At 39.7% G+C, this 21,692-nt stretch overlaps 1 protein-coding gene across 1 annotated transcript in view; it reads left to right on the top strand.

The window, feature by feature from the left end:
* The window catches only part of LOC140731517 (transmembrane and immunoglobulin domain-containing protein 1-like), a 37,430-nt gene extending 16,545 nt beyond the window's left edge, over positions 1-20,885 (top strand). The window contains exons 2-6 of the mRNA XM_073052988.1: positions 2,457-2,572; positions 3,672-3,950; positions 7,161-7,445; positions 9,317-9,420; positions 20,838-20,885. Of these exons, the coding sequence (XP_072909089.1) occupies positions 2,457-2,572; positions 3,672-3,950; positions 7,161-7,445; positions 9,317-9,420; positions 20,838-20,885 (832 nt within the window). The remainder of the gene's footprint in view (positions 1-2,456; positions 2,573-3,671; positions 3,951-7,160; positions 7,446-9,316; positions 9,421-20,837) is intronic.
* Positions 20,886-21,692: the final 807 nt, after the last annotated feature.

Here is a 21,692-nt window from a genome sequence, read left to right as displayed (position 1 = left end):
GTTGTATTGTGGCCTTCCATTTTGGCACTGGGTGTTCAGGTATGGATATTCATATTAGTTTGATTTCATTGAATAGCATAGATAATGGAACAAGCTGTTTTAAAATCCTCCGGATTTTGTAAATAACCTTAATTATTTGAGTCTTTTTTTTGGTGCTGTCACATTTTAGTTTAATAATATAGGCAAGGTTTCATAAAAACAAGTATTAACTTCAGCCTGTGCTAAAATGTATGTTAATAATATTAATAATAATTGAATTTGTTACACATTTCATTTCAGTTTTTATTTTAAAGATGTATTAAGAGTGCTAGTGGTGTATCTAGTTCATTAAACGTCAACAAGCTCTGGCTTTCGACAATATATCAGTCACACGTTAATACATTCCATAATTTGAAGGAGTCTAATGCAATTTTTGAAAATAATGGATTTGTGCCAACCTTCTCCAAAAGCTTGGTGAAAGTATCCATTACCTTACTAGACTCTATGGCAGATGATAAAGCAACAATTGTACTTAAATGTTATAAAATATTTATATAATAATACTAAGCTACATGAACAAGACTTCAAATTACTTCACAGGAAGACATCTTTGCATAACTGATTAGCAGTATTAAACTATGTGTATCCGGAAAGATGTAATGCTGAGAATTTATACAAGGATGTACTGCTGAAGTTTATAAGGCATTGGTCAAGCAGATTTTGGAACATTATGAGCAATTTAAGACACCAAATCTAATGAAGGATATGCTCACCCTAGAGATTGTCCAAAGGAGGTTCACAAAAATGATCCTAGGAATGAAAGACTTAACATAGTTAGTCAATATTTAGTGTTGGGAAATATATGAATATGGGACAATAGTGCAGACTATTATTTAAATGGGGAGAAGGTTCAAGCATCAGAAGTGCAGAGGGACGTAGGAGTCCTCATGCAAGACTCCCAGAAGGTTAATTGACAGGTTGAGTCTGTGGTAAAGAAAGCAAATGCAATGTACACAGTAATTTCAAGGAGAATAGAATATAAAAGCAAGGAGATAATGTTGAGCCTTTATAAGACACTAGTCAGGCCGTACTTGGAGTATTGTCAACAGTTTTGGGCCCGATCGTCGTCATGGCTATCCCTCAAGGCTGAGGGTAATGGTCTTCGTTCCGTTGATCAGAAGTGGCCCACAGAGCGAAGACGCCTGTGTGTGTATTTGCTTAATGTGTACTGGATGTTGCAATCCAAGAAGCATACGATACTTCACAAATCAACCAACTGATTCTAATGGCTTGGAAACCAGGACGATTGGAACTGATGGATTTGTTGCAGCCTTCAACTGCATTCACAGCCATTGAGTTCAAAGTAAATTCCACCGTTGAGGTCTTGGTTGGATTGTTCTTTGTCAGAGACCTCACCCTTGACCTTACCACCATGGGTGACCCTACCAGGAGCATAGCTCCAGACGGCATCACTCTCGGGATCTCAGGACCACACAAGCTTCTCCACCACGACAAGGTGACAATCCATGGAGAAGTTTGCGCCCAATATCTCAGAAAGGATGTGTTGTCATTGGAGAGAATCCAGAGGAGGTTCACAAGGACGATTTCGGAAATAAAGGGGGTTAACATATGAGGAGCGTTTGGCAGCTTTGGGCCTGTACTCAGTGGAATTTAGAAGAATGCAGGGGTGATCTCATTGAAAGGACTAGATAAGGAGGATGTGATGTTTACTATGATGGGAACATCCAGAACTAAAGGGCACACCCTCAAAATTGAGGGGTGATCTTTTAGAACAGAGGTAAGGAGGTGGAATGCTCTGTCACAGACTATGGTAGAGGCCAAGTCTGTGTGTATACTTAAGGTGGAAATTGATTGTTTCACTGATTGGTCAGGGCACAAAAGATATGGTGATAAGGCAGGTGTATGGGGTTGAGTGGGATCTGCGGGATCAGCCATGATGGAATGGCGGGGCAGACTTGATGAGCTGAATGGCCTAATTCTTCTCCTATGTCTTATGGTCTTCTGGTCCACATAGCAAGACTGTATTGAGGTGAGGATCTGTAACATAATAAGTAGCCACCCAATATTGATAATAATTATTGATGCCTGTTCATTTCTGGTAAAGTTTCATTGTTAACATTAAAGTTTGTGCTTCTGCAGGGCTCAGCCTAGAATTAGATGAGTGTGATGTTGACCATTTGGTGAATATTTTTGATATTATGGATATTGAAATGTAGCTTAAGGTGCTACATTGAATCCTCAGTAATGGATTCTCACAGACTGGGTGCATACAAATTTGAAAATCTGAGTGTTTACACGGTCAATAAAACAACTACACACTTTATTTAAAATTATTTTTAAAAATTACCTAGCATTAGTAAAAGGTATTTTAGCTTAACATACTTTTGATGCCCAGTAACAAAGCAAATCCCTGCCCAAAGAATTCAGAAAATTGAAACATTCAAATGTTTTGTCAGTGTTGACAGCCAAATTGGTGATGATGTTGTGGATGGCCCTGTCATAGCAGAGGGCCTTGATGAGATTGCTGCGGCCAGCTTCTCTCAGCAGTTTCATATTGACAAAGCTGCACAAGGCAAGTTATTATTTTATCTGTAGGCCAGTGGTGAGCATAGTCAACTCATCGCTGAATATAAATTCTAATCCTTTTACCTCATCTGCTGAGAACATTTGAGACACTAATCTTTTATGTTAATATTTGAGACTAATTGTCTCTGGACTAATCCTTTACTTTCACAGCCTTTACTTTCATTTTTGAGCACCTTTTTGAACCTGTGATTTAGTGGAGAATATTTCTCTCATTTGCATAATAGTGTTTGATATCTCTGGGTCTATACTTGATGGAATTCAGAAAAATGATGGGGAATCTCATTGAAATCTACCAGATACTGAAAGACCTGAATAAAGCAGACATAAAGAGAATGCTTCCATTAGCAGGAGAGTCTTGGATCCAAGGGCATAGCCTTAGAATAAAGAAATTTTCCTTTAAAACTTAGATGAAGAGGAATTTCTTCAGCCACTGGGCAGTAAATCTGTGAAATTCGTTATGACAGAAGGTGAATCATTGGGTAAATTTAAAGGTGATTACCTTCCTTTTATGCTTTTCAGAATAATTGTTATACTTTTCTATCTTTGTTAAATGGAATAGTAGAGAAACAATTCAGAAACTTTCTTTTAATTTCAGAAGCCAACAATATTTCAGATGATGCCTTTATACTACCAGGTGTATGAAATGCTGAATTTTGTTTAGTAGAATCAGAAAATTGCTGTTACAATATCCAGTATATAGAAAAATGATTGATAGATTACATCATAAACAATGTAAGTGTATGATAAAGTGCAATTTGTTTGAGAGAATAATGGAATTTCTTCTCCTGAAATCCACAGATTATGATGAAATTGCCCCAGTGCAGTCATTTAAAGCTTCTTTTCCTCTTCACATCAGGCTAGCCCATCGGATTGATTAACTGAATTGCCAAAATAATAATGTTGTAGTTACAGAATCACAGATTTTTATGACATTTCCCGAAAGTAGAAACTTCAGAATAATTCAATTAACCTTTGGAAATAGTCAAAGAGTCCTTTTATAATGTAACTTGTTGTACTGTTTACTTCCTTATTAAACTCTCTTCCTATTATATATTTATAAACGAGAGCTATTATTCCTTAACCAGGTACAGACGTCTGCATTAATGATTGCACAACAAACAACAGGCTCATCAAGAATATCTCAGATGCTGTTTCTCTGACATGCACAGTGGTTAACAACAGCCAAGATGAAGAGTTAGTCTGGCTTCGGGGAGACAGAGTGATTAAGTTGAAGCCTCTGAATCGGATCAATGTCAGCACTGTGTGCATCGATTCAGTCACAGCCGATGACAATGACGTTACATTTAGCTGCCACTTAAGCAGAAATTCTACAGTCAAAAGAAGCGTGCTCCTTGATGTCAGATGTGAGTATACCTACCAATCTTCAGAAGCCTGAATTTCAAGAGATTTGGTGGGGAGACATATGGTAAATAAGTTTGATTCCAATTTGTATACAGTCACCAAATTAAATAAGTTTTATAACACAATAAAGATTTGATTAAAAATTCAAGCACAAAAAAGCAATGATCACAAATTGATAGTGAGAAGCTATTTAAAAGCAGTTACCAATACAAATATAATGTCACAATGAACTAGAATGAACCATTAATGAATCATTAATGTCATAATGATCAGTTAAAATTCAGTGGCACAATCCAGATACCATATAAAGGCCATTGGATAATGAGACTTCCTGTCTATAATTAAGGCCATAAGAAACAGTATTGATAACAGGCTACAAGAATAAGACCAGTCGTACAGTAAGTAGTTTAGCTGGCAGGGGAGGAAAAAAATCTCTTACTGTTGAACATAGTGGGAGAGAAAAGGGATAAACTATAATTCAGTGTTGTCAGGTCTCTGAACAAAGTTGTTTTGCTGGTTACATGGATGTTATTTGTGCTAAACCATGCAAAAAGAATACTTGAAACTAATAGTGAACCTAATGGAAACCAACCATTAACCTTAGGGAAACATTGAGTTGACGGAATCACCACTCCCTGGCTGGAATTTGCTTCAACCATCAAATAGATTTTGGATCAGAGTTTTTACTTTGGGGAAACTTGGATAATCTTGGGCTCAGTAGGAGGGCTTCCTCCAAAAACATGGCCCAACATTTGGACTATTTTCCATGGTCTGTGTAGAGGCATTGAATAGGATGAATAGCCAGTTCCCCAATAATGGACATGCCACCAAAGTCAGCTACTGGGTTAGCCTTTAGCCTTCCATGATAATTGGCAAAAAAGTTTTTATTTGAAGACAGATTTTATTTTCAATTTATCCATCTGGTTCTGCAGCTGGTTAACATTCAGGCTAAAGTACTACTTTCTTAATTGTCTTATCTCGATGCAAAGGAGAGAATAGAGGCAGAATCAGGTTCATTATCACTGATAAATTTCATGGAATTTGTGGTTTTGTGGCAGCAGTACGGTGCAACACAAAAAAGATTTCACTGAATTAAGATAAGAAATAAAATGAATAAATAAATAGTGCCAAAGAGGAATTGTGAGGTAGTGTTCATGGGTTCATGCACTATTCAGAAATCTGATAACAGAGGGGAAGAGGAGTTTCCTAAAGCATTGAGTGTGCATCTCCAGACTCCTGTACCTCCTCTCTGATGAAGAAGCATGTCCCAGATGACGAGTGTATAACAGATGGTGATACAAGTAGTAAGAATGCACTCCACTGTACATCTGTAGAAATTTTCTAGAGTCTTTGGTAACATACCAAATCTCCTCAAACTCCTCATGAAGTATAGTCGCTGAGCTGCCTTCTTCATGATTGCTTTACCATGTTGGGTTCCGGATCAATCCTCTGAGATGTTGTCACCCAGAAACTAGCAGCTCGTAGAGTTGCTACCTCACAGCTCCCAGTGGCCCAGATTCCATCTTGATCATCTGTGCTGTCTGTGTGGAGTTTGCACGTTCTCCCTGCCACCGAGTGGGTTTCTTCCAGATGTACCAGTTCGCTCCCACATCCCAAAGAAGTGTGGTTGGCAAGATAATTGTCCACTGTGATTCGTCCCAGTGCGTCAGTAAGTAGCAGAATTTGGGAAAAGTTGGTGGGAAGGTGAAGAAGATTAAATAGGATTAGGGTAAGCCACTGCTTGATGGTCAGTGCAGAGTCAGTGGGCCAAAGGAAGTCTTGCCTTGCTGTATGACTCAATGACTAGCACTGATGTGGCATTGGAGCGAGAGGGGAGGCAATTGGCTATTTGCTCCCCTGACGCTGATACAGATGCCAGGACAGTTGTGGGCATTCTAGGTCCAGTGTTAGAAGTGTGAAAATAGATGCTGGCACACATGATGGCACTTCTACGGTGCTGAAGTACCATAGAAGTCCACCTAGCAGAGCTCGACATTTTTTTTGCCACAGTAAGACCCTGCTGGACATTGGTAATGTAGAATATTGCAAGTCCAGTTTACTGGTTCATTGATGAAACCGACAGTAGCCTGCATTGCCTCGGCTGTTCCACGGACCAGGCCCTCATGCCGTGGGATCATCTGTGGCAGCCATCCGGGGGAGGAGGCGCCTGAGGCAGTGTGGGAGAGAGCAGAGGCACCGTGTGCATGCTGGACTCTGTACTGGGTTGAGGGCTGGCCCCTCCCATCAGTGCTGCCTTCCAGTGTTCATTCAGTGGAAGACACATTGGATTGCATTTGCCTGGGGCTGCACTAGTGCATGAGGAGGACTGCATGCTTGTCCTTGCATTAATGTGGCTCCAGGATATCTCATGCACCATCAATCTACAGGCTATGACACTCAAGGACTTGAGCTATATTTTTTTTGTGAGTGTATGTTTTTCTGCTGGTAATTATATGTTGACTTGTGACTGTTGGTACTGTGCTTTGCACCTTGGCCCTGGAGGAATGCTGTTTGATTTGGTTGTATTCATGTGTACAGTTGAATGACAACTGGACTTGAAATACTTCCCCAACACCATGGAAATTTAGCACCTCAAAAAGCTGATAAAGCATTTTCTGAAATATTTCTCACCTCACTCTAGGCAACTCTGTGTTCAAACTTTCACTGAAGACATCACTCAATAATGTCATTCAGTTGGCAATAGAAATATGTAGTACTGTTGTCACTGACAGGAGAGAGAAGCAAATGAAATGAGCAAGTATAAAATAACAAATCATTCAGCTTCTGTGGGGAGGACAAACATTTCAAGATCTTCCTTCAGAACTAAAGCACAAAGGCAGGTTTTTCCATTCCAGATGACTAACTAGATATTCACAATTATCAAAAATACTGGTATCTGCATTTTTAAAAAATAATTTACTCCCCCTTTCAAAAGTCACTGTTGTTTTGCTGCTTACCTTGTTTTGGACCATGTGTTTCCTGTTCATATTGACTTGTTTTCCCAAAGTGGTCTCCAAATATCCACTAATTTTATTGCTGGGATGTCCAATTGGCCTCTTTGAAGCATTACTGACATTTAGTTCTGTAAAAAGTATGCAGTGATAGAACCACCGGGTCAACATTTTAAATCTCTGGATTTAAGCATTAATACCGTATAGAAAAATAACTTTTGTAGTTTTGCTGAGTTTGTTTTTGTGTTTCAATTGTTACAGTTGTCCCTATTTTGAGTCAGGATGGAGAGGTGGATGTGGAAGCATATACTGGTGACGTTGTAACGCTGACTTGTAATGTGAAGTCTAATCCACCAGCTTTGATGTCCTGGTATAAAGATAACAATACCCTCAAGATGGAGGCAGGCAAACACCATGTGAACTGGGACAGTAGTGCCTTTACACTGCTTATTAAGAAGGTACAAAAAGAGCAAAATGGGACATATGTCTGCATGGCAAATTCCACACTTGGAAGCAGAAGTTTGTACTTCAATCTGAAAGTGAAAGGTAAGAGCGCCTGTCCTTTGTGAACCAGAAGAATAGCAAAGTGAAAATGAGAACAAAAAAATACACTGGACAACAAAGATTTTGTTAAATACTTTTGGGTGTATCTTATAGATTTTGGCGTGCTGATCATGAGTATCACCATGAAATTAATCTATCACGCAACTTTTTTAAAATCACCTATACTTGTTATTTCAATTCATAATTCAAGTCAGAATAACTGATGCCGAGATTAAGAAAGGTACTTTTGTTGGTCCACAAATTAAACAGGTCATCAATGACAGGTAATTCAAAGAACTTCTAGTAGGACCAGGAAAAATCTCATGGAACCCATTCAAGGATGTTTTTGAAAATTTTCTTGTCAACTACAGAGCACCAAACTAAGTGCAGCTGGTTGACAACATTCTGCAAGCATACAAAGCCATGAAGTGCAACATGTCACTAAAGATTCATTTTCTGCATTCCCATTTAGACTTCTTCCCTACAAATCTTGGCACTGTTTTCACTGTATTCACTGGAATTCAGAAGAATGAAGGGGGACCTAATTGAAACCTATCAAATGTTGAAAGGCCTTGACAGAGTGGACGTGGAGACGATGTTTCCTATGGTGGGAGGGTCTAGGACTGGAAGGCACAGTCTCAGAATAGAGGGGCATCTTTTTAAAATAGAGGTGAGGAGAAAGTGCTGAATCTGTGGAATTCATTGCCACAGGCATCTATAAAAGCCAAGTCTTTACATATACTTAAGGCAGAGGTTGATAGATTCTTGATTGGTCAGGATATGCTCTTATCAAATTACGGTATTGCTTTGCACTGTTGTAACCGTATGTTATAATTATGTGGTTTTTGTCAGTTAGTCTTGGTCTGTCTTGTGTTTATGTGATATCATACTGGAGGAACATTGTATCTTTTCGTAATGCATGCATTACTAAATGACAATAAACGAGGACTGAGTGTCCTCATAATCTAATCTAATATGAAGGGATATAGGGAGAAGGCTAGAGATTGGGTCTGAGGGAAAATGGATCGGCTATGATGAGATAACAGAGCAGGCTCAATGGGCCAAATGGCCTAATTCTGTCCTATATGTTATGGTTTCATGATCTTATGTCAGTGATGAGCATTCTGAAAGGTTTCACCAGGACATTGCAGTAATGGATAAACAGTATCAGGGTAACTGGAATCCATCAATACTGGCAGATTATTGTTGCACAATTAAGTGAGAAGCCTCAGACGTTAAGTACAAACAAAAATCATCAACAAAATATTTCTAGCTTAGTCAAATTATTGCAAAGTGTCAGCACTGTTAATGCAATGAAATGCATTACAGTCAATAAAAGTTAATTTCTTGTTTCTCCAAATTCCTATGTGATACAAGTAGTCTGAAATTATATTTGTGCTCAGCTTCAAGTGGTCTATCATAAACAAAATGAATTTCTGAGAAAGCAACAGTTGAACAGTTGTCAGTGTTACTCTCTTTCCTTTGATCTTCAATTTCAAAATAAAATCTTCAATTTTATTCACCATATTCATTTGCTGTATGTGTACTAGGAATTTGGTGTGATGTGTTGGGTAGGGTGCAATATGCAACAAAAAAACAACATTCAACAATAATAAAGAATTTAAAAAATGGAAATAATTGAGTATTATATATACATTAAGAAAAATTAATCAAGGCTAAAGAACACAAAGAATAAAAACTGCACCAACAGATAAATATCGGCATGTATTTACAATGTAAAAGTTTTGAATGAATGCTGTTGTTTCATAACCAATACAACAACCTACTTTGGTCACAAACTGAGTAAATTATTTAGAAATCTATGTTTAAGTACTTTTAATTGTTAGACTAACATTCATAGTATTGATTTGCAGATAAACCATATCAAGTGCCATATGAACCAATCATCGCCGGGATAGTGGTGATTCTGTTGACCAGTCTTTTTGGAATACTTTCACGGCGACATAAAATTATTGAGGTAAGTGTTGGAAAATAGAAATATTTAGAATAAGATGAAAAGCAGAGACTGGAGGGTAAAAATATCATACTTAGCATATACAGCATTCGGGCAACATCTAAATAAAAGATAAATTCTATGGAGAGGGAAACAGGTGACATTTCATGCTGATGATCATTCATCAGAACTATGGAATTTAAAAATACACACTGGCGTGCATAAGATATGGTCCTGTGACAGAATACATTGTGAAGAATCACTGCAGAGAGTTCCAAATGTTGATGATGGCATCAAGGTAAAAAATATGTAAAAATCTCATTGGTGGCCATCACAATAGGAAGGAAAGATTAAAACCAACCTCACTGCTTCCAGTGACCAGTTCAAATCAGGACTTTGTAGAAAAGTGAGTCTTGTCCATGTCTCTGCCTTGTTCAATAGGGTGAAAATTATTTGTCACACATTCAAACCATGGGAGAATGTGACAAGTGAGGAAAAGGTCCATAACTATGAAACAAGACTATCATTCAAGCCACAAGCATTTGATTCACAATAGGTCAGCAGGTTAGACAACATCTATGGAAAGTTACTGTTTTGAGCTGAGTAATTCTGATTCACTATGTGTTTTATTTAATATTCATACTATCAAACAATGTGGCTGGGAAGTCCATTTTAACACTCTTTTCCATAGTGTTCACTCAGAGAGACATTCCACATTTCCATTCACTGAACTCTGATCTTGTGAGGTTGGCTGTGCGGTCATCATTCCTAGACCACAGAAAACTGCAGGGCCAATCCCCACTCCTTTTGATTCAACACTTCCACAAGGAATTCCCAAATTATCTGCGAGTAAGGAAATCAAGCATCCAATTACACATAGAGGTATTGAGGTCAACGCCTTGAAGCTTATTGATTAGTTTTGAGGAAACGGTGGTATTGAATGCTGAGCTGTAATCAATAAAGAGCATCCTGAAGTATGCATCTTTGCTATCCAGATATTCCAGGGTTGAGTGAAGAGCCAAAGCTGCTGTGGATCTGTTGCTCCATTTGGGAAGTTGGAGTGGATCCAAGTTGCTTCTCAAGTAGGAGTTGATATGTTTCATCACCATCCTCTCTAAACACTGCATGACTGAGGATGTAAGTGCTACTGGATGATACGTATTGAGGCTGGTTACCACTTTCTTCTTAGACATCGGTATAATTGAAGCCTGCTTGAAGTAGATGGGTACCTCAGACTGCCAAGGGACTGGTTAAAGATCTCAGTGAACACCCCAACCAGTTGATCAGCACAGGTCTTTTATACTTGAAATGCACTCACTAATGCTTTTTGTGAGTTCACCTCTCTGAATGCTGCTCACACATTGGCGAACTGAAATCACAGGAACATCAGGGATTGTGGGAATTTGTAATGGTTCCTCCATGTTTTGATGGTCAAAGCAAGCATGGAAGGCATTGAGTTCAACTGGATGATACCCATTGAAGCGGGTTCCAGAGCTCCAAATTAAAAGTGACTTGAAGCAGCAGCTCCAATGGAAATCATCAAATATTCCCATTTCAGCGTGCTGCAACTGAGAACCACAACTGCATCTAAGGTCTGTATAGTTAGTAGCAATGTTTCAATGTGATTAAACAATCTGTCGTTATTCAAGACTGACGAAAACAGATTGGACTCTGGCTGGCGGACTGTCCCTTTAAGACAGCAGTGGAAATGATGTTGTCACACTGGGCTAATGGTGCTTTTAAAAAAAAAATGAGGCTTTCGACTCCCAACCAACTATCTTGCTGGCAAAAGTATAGTCTCTGGTAAATGAAACTGAAGATCTCACACCAAGGGTGCTGTACCAGATGGACATTAAAGCTGTTGCGTTTTTGTTTCACGGAATCTTGGTTAACCCTTTCCATTTTAGATGCAGCGATTCAGATTGACAGGTTCACAACACACCATCAAAATAGGACAGCTGAGTCTTTTAAAGCCAAAGGCAGTGGGATTTGCTTCATGATCAGTTCCTCGTGGTGTAAAACGTGGCGGTGCTGTCCCAATCCTGCTCACCAGATCTGGAACACCTTGTGATCAAGTGCCAGCCATTATACCTGTCATGGAAGATTTCAGCAATCATTTTGGTAGCGATGTATATTTCACCACAGGCCAATGTCAGAAAAGCTCGAGATGATCTGAGGTATGTGATCAACGGGCATGAAACAGCTCATCCAGATGCCTTCCCATCATTTTGAGAGATTTTAACCAGGCCAGCTTGGAAAAGTCACTAAATGTTGATTATCAACAAATCGTTTGTAGTACCAGAGGAAACAACTCACTGGACCAATGTTACACCACCTTCAACAGTGCTTACTGTGCTATTCCATGCCCACATTTTGCAAAGTCTGATCGCCTGGCTGTACTTCTACTCCCTAAATACAGGCAGAGACTGAAGACTGCAGCACCAGTAGTGAGGACCGAGAAGGTATGGACAAGGGATGTGCAGGAGCACCTGCAGGTCTGCTTTGAATCGGTGGACTGGACTATACTCAGGAGCTCATCATCGAGTCTGGATGAGCACACAGTAGTTGTCATGGACTTGAATAGAACCTGTGTGGATGAGTGTGTGCCAGTGAAAACTGACTGTACATACCAAGATCAAAAGCCATGGATCAACCATAGCTTTGTAGTCTGTTGAGAGCTAGATCTGTTGCATTTAAGTTCTGGCAACCCAGGTCTGTACGAGAAAACCAGATATGACTTGCGCAGGGTGATTTCAAGAGGTAAGAAACAATTCCAAGTAAGGATGGAGGTGACATTGGATGCACATCAACTCTGGCAGGGTTTGCAGGCCATTACTTCCAGCAAAGTGAAACCCAACACCATGAATGGCAGTGATAATTCACTACCAGATGAGCTCAATACATTATATGCACAATTTGAAAGGGAGAATAAAACTACAGCTATGAGGATCCCTGCTGCACCTAGAGACCCTGTGATCTCTGTCTTGGAGGCTGAGATCTTCCTGTCTTTCATGAGGATGAAACCTTGGAAGGCGACAGGCCCTGATGGAGTATATGGTAAGGTTCTGAAAACTTGTACCAACCAACTGGCAGGGGCATTTAAAGACATTTTCAATCTCTTACTGCTACGGTCAGAAGTTCCCATGTACTTCAAAAGGACAACAGTTATACCAGTGCCCAAGAAGAGCAGTGTGAGTTGACTTAACGATTGTCATACAGTAGCACTCACTTCTATGGCAATGAAATGCTTTCAAAGGTTGATCAAGGTGAGAGTCAACTCCTGCTTCAGCAAGGACCTGGATCCACTGCAATTTGTCTATAACCACAATAGGTCTACAGGAGATGCAATCTCAATGACTCTCCATGCAGCTTTGGATCACCTGGATGATATAAATACCCTATGTCAGGATGCTGTTCATTGATAATAGCTCAGCATTTAACACCATCATTTCTATACACCTGATCGAAAAGCTACAAAACCTGGGCTTCTGTATCACCCTATGCAACTGGATCCTTGACTTCCTAACCGGAGGACCACAATCTGTTCAGATTGGTAATAACATCTCCACCTCACTGATGATCAACACTGCATACCTCAAGGATGTGTGCTTACAGAAGTGAAATATACCAGCTAGCTGAATGGTGGCACAGCAACAACCTTGCACTCAACATCAGTAAGACCAAAGGGCTGATTTTGGACTTTCCTCACAGAGGGATCAGAAGTGGAGAGAGTGAGCAATTTCAAGTTCCTGGGTGTCAATACCTCTGAGGACCTAACCTGCTCCCAACATATCGATGCAGCTGTAAAGAAGGCAAGATAGTGGCTATATTTCATTTGGAGTTTGAAGAGATTTGGTTTATCATCTAAAACACTCAAAATCTTCCACATGGATCCGTGGAGAACACTCTAACTGGCTGCATCACCGTCTAGTATGGCAGGGGGTGGGGGGTGGTTAGCTACTGCACTGGATCAAAGAAAACTGCAGAGTGCTAAAATTAGTTAGCTCCATCATGGGTTCTAGCCTCCGTAGTATCCAAGACATTTTCAAGGAGTGGTGCCTCAGAAAGGCCACTCTCATCATTAGGGACCCCCACCACGCAGGACATACCCTCTTCTCACTGCTACCTTCAAGAAGGAGGTACAGAAGCCTCAAGGCACATACTCAGCGATTCAGGAATAGCTTCTTCCCCTCTACCATCCAATTTCTAAATGGACATTGAACCCATGAACGCCAAGTCACTTATTTTTTTTAAATTTCTGTTTTTGCACTACTTATTTTAATTTAGTTATTTAAAATACATATATATGTATACTTACTATAATTCAGGTTTTTTTCTATATTTATCATGCATTACGCTGTGCTGCTGCCGCAAAGTTAACACATTTTCACGGTATATGCTGGTGATATTAAATCTGACTCTGATTCTGATTCTCATTTTGGAAGCAAAGTCCTGTTGTCATCTATGTTACTTGATGTGATTTTACAAGAAATGATAGTATTCAAGCCCTGCCACAACTGTCAAGCATCCTTTGTTGATTCAAGTCTTGTCCAGATTTGCCACTTTGCCCAAGAGATGGCTTTCTGGAGATCATACCTGGATCTCTTGGAAATTTCTTGGTCACCAGACTTGACTGCCTCTAATCTGGCCTTCAGCAGATTGCAGATTCCATGGTACATCCAGGGCTTCTGATTGGAGAAGACTCTGAATGATTTTGTGGAGATTCACTCATCTACAACTGTTTTCATAAAGTCCATGGTGTATGCATTCAGATCCACAAATGAGTCTTTGAACACAGCCCAGTCCACTGACTCGTAGCAGTACCATAGCTGCTTCTCTGCCTTTCGTGGCCACCTCTTTGTTGACCTAATCTCTGGAGCTTTGCTCCTTAGCTTCTGCCTATATGCAGGTAGGAAAAGGACAGCCAAGTGATTTACTGAAATGCAGTCTGGGCATGGAACAGTAGGCATTCCTTATCTTAGTATAACAGTAGTCTAGAGTGTTGGGACCTCTGGTGCTACAAGTTATATGCTGATAGTAACTGGAGAGGGTTTTCTTCAAACAAGTCTGGTTGAAGTCCTATCCATGATTTGAAATGCGTTAGGATGGGCTGTTTCTTGTTTGGAGACAGCATCATGCAGTATCTCAAGCGCTTTATTATATTTGAGTGCTGGTGGTATGTAGCTACAGTTAGGATTATGGAGGAGAACTCACTTGGTAAGAAGAACGGACGACATTTGACTTTTAGGTGTTCAAGATTGGAGGAACACAAGTTCGACAAAATAGCCACACTGGAGCACCACCAGCATCAGCTCATGTTCTCGATATTTCTTGCTTGTTTGTTTACTTGTTTATTTATTTATGTATTTTTCTTTTTTATTATTGCACAGTTCATTGTCTTTTGCACACTGGTTGAATGGTTAAGTTGGTGAGGTGTTTCATTAATTCTATTATAGTTATTATTCTATTTTGGCTTCACTGAGTATGCTCACAAGAAAATTAATCTCATATTTGTACTTCAGTAATAAATTTACTTTGAACTTTGGACCTATTGCAAACCTTCTTACTAATCCATCTTTAGAATCACCAACCAGTTTCTAGGAAAATAGCTCTTAACCAATGTAAGACCATAAGATATGGGAGCAGAATTAGGCCATTTAACTTGTTGAGTATGCTCTACCATTTCATTATGGCTGATCCATTTCCCTCTCAGCTCCAGTCTCCTGTCTTCTCTCCATATCCCTTCATGCCCTAACTAATCAAGAAACTATTTTCGTCTGCCGTAAATATTTCCAATGACTCGGCCTCCACAGCCACCTGTGCAAAGAATTCCAGAGATTCATCACTCTTTGGTTAAAGAAATTCCTCCTCATCTCCGTTCTAAATGGACGTCCCTCTATTCCAAAGGGTGTGTCCTCTGGTCCTGGATTCCCCCACCATAGGAAACATCTTCTCCACATCCACTCTGTTGAGGCCTTTCAACATTCAATAGGTTTCAATGAAGTCACCCCTGATTCTTCTGAATTCTAGAGAATGTAGGCACAGAGCCACCAATCAGTGTTCCTATGGTAACCATTTCATTCACAGAATCATTCTCGTGAACCTCTGCTGAATCCTCTTCAATGTCAGCATATCCTTTCTTAGATAAGGAGCCCAATATTGTTCATAATACTCCATGTGAGCCCTTACAAATGCCTTATAAATTCTCAACATTACATCCTTGCTTTTATATTCTAGTCCTCTCAAGATGAATGCTAACAGTGCATTTGCTTCCCTCACCACTGATTCAACATGCAAGTTCATCTTTAGGTAATCCTACACAAGGACTCCCAAGTCCCTTTGCACCTCAGATTTCTGAATTTTCTCTCTATTTAGAAAATAGCCTATGCTTTTATTTCTTCTACCAAAGTGAATAACCATACACTTCCCAACACTGTATTCCATCTGCAGCTGCTTTGCCCAGTCTCCTAATCTGTCTAAGTCCTTCTACAACCTATCTGCTTCCTCAAATGCTACCTGGCCTCCACCTATCTTCATATCATCTGCAAACTTGGCCACAAAGCTATCAATTCCATCATCCAAATCATTGATATATAACATAAAGAGAAGTGGTACCAACACTTGTGGAACACCTCTAGTCACTGGCAGCCTACCAAAAAAGGCTCCCTTTATTCCCTCTCCTTGCCTCCTGCCAATCAGTGAATGCTAGTACCCTTCCTGTAATACGGTGGGCCCTTAACTTGTTAAGCAGCCTCACGTGTGGCACCTTATCAAAGGCCTTCCAAAAATCCAAGTATACAACATCCATTAATTCTCCTTTGTCTATCCTGGTTGTTATTTCTTCAAAAACACCAATAGATTTGTCAGACAAGATTTTCCCTTAAGGAAACGATGCTGACTTTGATCTATTTTATCATGTGCCTCCAAGTACCCCCAAACCACAAACTTAACAATTGACTCCAACATCTTCCCAACCACTGAGTCAAACTAACTGGCCTATATTTTCCTTTCTTCTGCTACTCTTTCTTCTTGATGAGTGGAGTAACATTTGCAAATTTCCATTCCTCTGGAACCATGCCAGAATCTATCAATTCTTGTAAATTCATTACTAATCTCTCCAGCTACCTCTTTCAGAACCCTGTGGTGTAGACCATCTTGTCCAGGATTACTTATCTGCCTTCAGACCTTTCAGTTCCCTAAGCACCTTCTCACTAGTAATGGTAATTATACTCACTTCTGCCCCCTGACACTTTTGAACTTCCTGCATACTGCTAGTGTCTTCCACAGTGAAGACTGATGCAAAATACTTATTCAGTTCATCTGCCATTTCCTTGTCCCCCATCACTGCTTCTCCAGCATCTTTTTCCAACGGTCTGATATCTACCCTCACCTCACTTTTACTCTTTATACATCTGAAGAAATGTTTGTTATCTTTAATACTATTGGCTAGCTTACCTTTGTATTCCATCTTTTCCTTTATTATGACTTTTTTAGTTGTCTTCTGTTAGTTTTTAAAAGCTTCCCAATCCTCTAACTTCCCACTAATTTTTGTTCTATTAGATGCCCAGTTCTTGGCTTTTATGTTGGCTTTGACTTTCCTTGTCAGCCATGGTTGTGCTGTCCTGCTTTGGGATGTATCTATCCTGTGCCTTCCGAACTGCTCCCAGAATCTACAACCATCATCCCTGCAAGTGTCCCCTTCCAATCAATGTTGGCCAGCTCCTCTCCCATGCCTCATTAATTCCCTTTACTCCTCTGTAATACTGGTACATCTGACTTTAGCTTCTCCTTCTCAAACTGCAGGGTGCATTCTATCATATTATGATCACTGTTACCTTAGGGTTCCTTTATCTTAAGATCTATAATCAATTCCTGTTCATTGCAGAACATCCAAATCAAAATAGCTGATCCCCTAGTGGGCTCAGTCATGAGCTGCTCTAAAAAGTCACCTGGTAAGCTTCTACAAATTCCCCCTCTTGGGATTCAGCACCTATCTGATTTTACCAATCAACCAGCATATTGAAATCCCACATGACTATTGTTAACATTGTCCTTTAGACATGCATTTTCTGTCTCCTTTTGTAATTTGTAGCCCATAACTTTGGTACCATTCAGAGATTTGTATACAACTCCAGCAGGATCTTTTTACTCTTGCATTTCCTTAGCTCTATCCACAATGATTCTCCACCTTCTGATCCTATGTCACCTCTTTCTAAAGATTTGATTTCATTTTTTACCAACAGAGCATCACCTACCTCCCCCGCTTATCTGCCTCTCCTTTCAATACAAAGTGTATCCTTGGATATTAAGCTCCAAGTTATAATCTTAAAGCCACAATTCATTATGCCCACAACGTCATACATGCCAATACGTAACTATGCTACAAGTTCATTTATATTATTCTGTATACTGCATGCATTGAAATAATACACCTTCAGTACTGTGTTCATCACCCTTTTTGATTTTGTCCCCTTTTTACATTGCAACTCATCCCATTTATAGCAATTTCCCCCTAGCATCAGCCTGTCCTTGCTACCAGTCTTACTACACACTGCCTCAGTTTGTAAACCAACTGCCCCATCCTCAGCCCTATCACTCTGGCCCCCATCCCTCTGCCAGATGAGTTTAAACCCTCCCCAACAGCTCCCCCTCCCCCTCAGGTTCAGGTGTAACCCATCCCTTTCGTACAAGTCGTACCTTTCCCAGAAGAGATCCCATTGATCCAGAAATCTGAACTCCCGCCTCCTGCACCAGTTCCTCAGCCACATTTATCTGCCGAGAGCTCTGATTCTTACCCTCACTGTGAGTGGCACAGGCAGTAATCCAGAGATTATTACCTTGGAGGTTCTGCTTTCAGCATTCCACCTAACTCCCCAAAATCTCTCTTCAGGACCTCCTCGCCTTTCTAACCTATGTTTTTGGTGCCAATATGTAGGAAGACTTCTGGTTGCTCACTCTTCCCCTTGAGAATGACATGGATCCGATTTGAGTCATCCCTGACCCTGACACCTGGGAGGCAACATACCATCAAGGTCTCTATATCATGTCCACAAAATCTCCTCTCTATAACTATGGAATCTCCTATCACCACAGCAGTCCTCTTCACCTCTCTTCTCTTCTGAGCCACAGTTCCGAACTCGGTGCCAGAGTGCCAGTCACTGCGGCTACACCTGGTAGGTCATCCCCCTCAACAGCATCTAAAACGGTATACTTATTATGAAAGGTAATGGCCACAGAGGTGCTCTGTATTGGCTGCTCATTTCCCTTCCTTCTCCTGACAGTCACACGGTTACCTGTCTCCTGCAACCAACGGATGACTAACTCCCTGTACTTCTTATCTATCACTTCCTCAGTCTCCCGTATGACCAGTAGGTCATTGAACTGTAGCTCCAATTGCTTAACACGTTCTCTGAAGAGCTGCAGCTCGGTGCACTTGGTGCGAGTATAGTTATCCTGGAGCTGGAGGCTTTATTTCAGTTGAATAGGCGGAAGATTGATTTGCCAGCCAACCTACAGATGAAAAATGTAGCCATTTTTATGTGCATTTATCAAATATTGTTGATCTTCTCTTCAATAACATGACTTCTGGATTGGCACTAAAATAGGAAGAATGGATTTTGTTTTTATTTAAAATTGCAAAACTTCTGCAGGAATGGGTTTCCCTTTTCAAGTATATGTAAAACATTTTCTCCAGCCATGAAGTAAAAGGTTCCTTATGATATGAAAAGAGAAATTATTGAAATAAATTAACACTTCAGACTGTTTATCAAGAGTGTATAATGCTCATAACACTAGGAGTTGCAGAGCAGTTGAAAATATTTTTGAAGTTTTATCTTTTTGTTTATTACTTGATACATATGCAGGTCATTAACTGATATAATTCATGTCGCTGTTTTTTTTTTCAATTGATTATCTTTCAAAAGTTACATTAAAGGCTGTGGTTCTTACATATGCCCAGTTAAAAGTGTTGCACTGAAAGGATTTAAGGAATATTTCAATAGGAAAAGTGAGTTTATTATTTCTGACTGAAAATTGATTCTGCAAAACCATACAGAAGTTCTTAAAGTTAGGGACTAAATTTATTCACAAAAGAATCAGATAAAAATGGGCTTGGGGAGATTGTGGCTATAATTGTGAGTAGCAGCATGTTCAAGAAACATCTACCTCAATATCTGAGGATTTAAGGAAGGATCAAAAGAAACTACAGAAAGCTGTTAAATTAGTCAGCTCCTTCTAGAGACTGTAGTATCTAGAATATGGAACAGAAAAGAGAATGCTATTGGAACTCAGAATATCAAGCAGCATCTATGGAGCAAAAGTATGTCAATATTTTAGGTCAAGTAGGGTCCTGATGCAGGATTGTGACCAGAAACATTGATTCACTCCTCTTTCCACAGATGCTGCTTGATTCATTGAGTTTTTCCAGTGTCCTTATTTTTGGATCATAGAACATAAGAAACTACAGCACAGTACAGGCCCTTCTGCCCATGATGTTGTCCTGACCTTTTAACCCACCCTAAAAAAATCAATCTAACCCTTTCCTCCTCCAAAGCCCTCCTTTTCTCTATCATCCACGTGCCTATCTCAAATCAAGTCAAATCACGTTTAGTTATTATTCATACATGGATATAGTTGAATGACGCAGCATTCCTCTGGCACCTAGGTGCATAACATACATTCAAAATATCAAGAGAGAAAAAAACACACACATCATTACGCAAGGAAACACATGTATAGTCCAAGTCCCTGAGTGACATCCAAATTGACGGTAGAACTCCCATCAATCCAGCCTGTACACCCACTGTTTGAACGATGGAGGGCAGCACTGTCAGGAGAAGCCAGCTCCCAACTGAGCACAGACTCCATGCTACACGGCCTCCAGTGTCATCTCACCTGGACTGCAGCAGCAGGCAAGCCTGCTTGAGGCCTTGTCCTCGCTACAACTGAGGCCACGCTGCTACCTCATCACCTGTCTTGCTACCAAACAAGGGAAACAGGCCTGTGGCTTCTCACATTGTCAATGTCCTATCAAATATGAACTATCTAAGAATCTCTAATGTACCTGCCTCTACCACTAATCCTGAAAGGGCGTTCTACACGTTCACCACTCTCTGGATAAAAGTCTCTGACAATCCCCCATACCCTTTTCCAATCATCTCAAAATTATGCCTCCCTGATATTGGTTATTTCCACCCTTGGAAATAGTCTCTGGTTGTCCATTCAATCTATGCTTCTTATCATCTTGTACATGTCTATCAAGTCACCTCTCATCCTCCTTCACTCTAAAGAGAAAAGCCCTAGCTCACTCAACCTATCTCCATAGGACATGTTCTCTTGTGCTTTTAAGTCCTGTTGTATTCAGATTCCATCAGAGAGACTTGGAAAGCAAAATATAAATACACTCATAAATAAAACTCACTTGAAATCTTTCATTTTACCAGTGCTGCAGAAAGAACAAGGATCCCAAGACATGCAATGAAACTCAATAGGAAGCCAGTACTGTAAGTATCATTATCATCTGTTATGCTTCACTTTAATTAAAGACAAGCTTCAAATAGATTTTAATGGTTTTGCATGATTATTATGGAGTAGCAGGAAGGAATCATACAACTTCCTGAAATGTAATCCAAGATAAAAAGATTTTATTTATATTTAATGTCAAAGGTACAAAGATGAAAGTAAAGAGAAGCTTGGAAGAATGTAAGAAGATGGAATATACTGACGACAGATTTGTCCAACACTCTGCCACCCATGTTGACTCTCATTTCCTCCCACCAATCACAATGATGGACAACTATTCTGTTATCTAATTAAATTAAATACTGTATCTTTAAAGCTGCATGGAATTCCTTACATAAGTTTATATTTTGGCAAAACTTTTATTAATTGTGATTTGTTTTAGATTTTTTATTCTTCAGTAAACATAATAATTTCACAGTTTACTTGTTCATCAGTTCAAATTTTGTATTCTTTTTGTGCCTGAGAGAAAAATATATTTTAAGAATAATTTCAGGTATTTAAAAATGGGCCAAGTATGTTGCTTTGAGGAAATATATATTTTTAAATATATATATATTTAAAGATCTTTAAAACCTACTTTGTTGGCAAAATTTATGGCCATCTACATATAATGTCTTATGAAGCCTCTTTGGCTATTTGGACATCTAAGATACTGTTACCTGTTAGAGGATTAGTAGCAGAGATACACCCCACCCCCCACCTACAACTTCCCCCTCCCCCTGTATACAAACTGCCTGTAACTTAGCTCTTGTCTTTCTAGGCCCAGAGAAAATATT

This window comes from Hemitrygon akajei, chromosome 8, assembly GCF_048418815.1.
Source record: "Hemitrygon akajei chromosome 8, sHemAka1.3, whole genome shotgun sequence".
Classification (NCBI taxonomy): Eukaryota; Metazoa; Chordata; class Chondrichthyes; order Myliobatiformes; family Dasyatidae; genus Hemitrygon; species Hemitrygon akajei.
The sequence above is the reverse complement of the archived record's forward strand: the minus strand, read 5'-3'. Positions and strand labels throughout refer to the sequence as shown.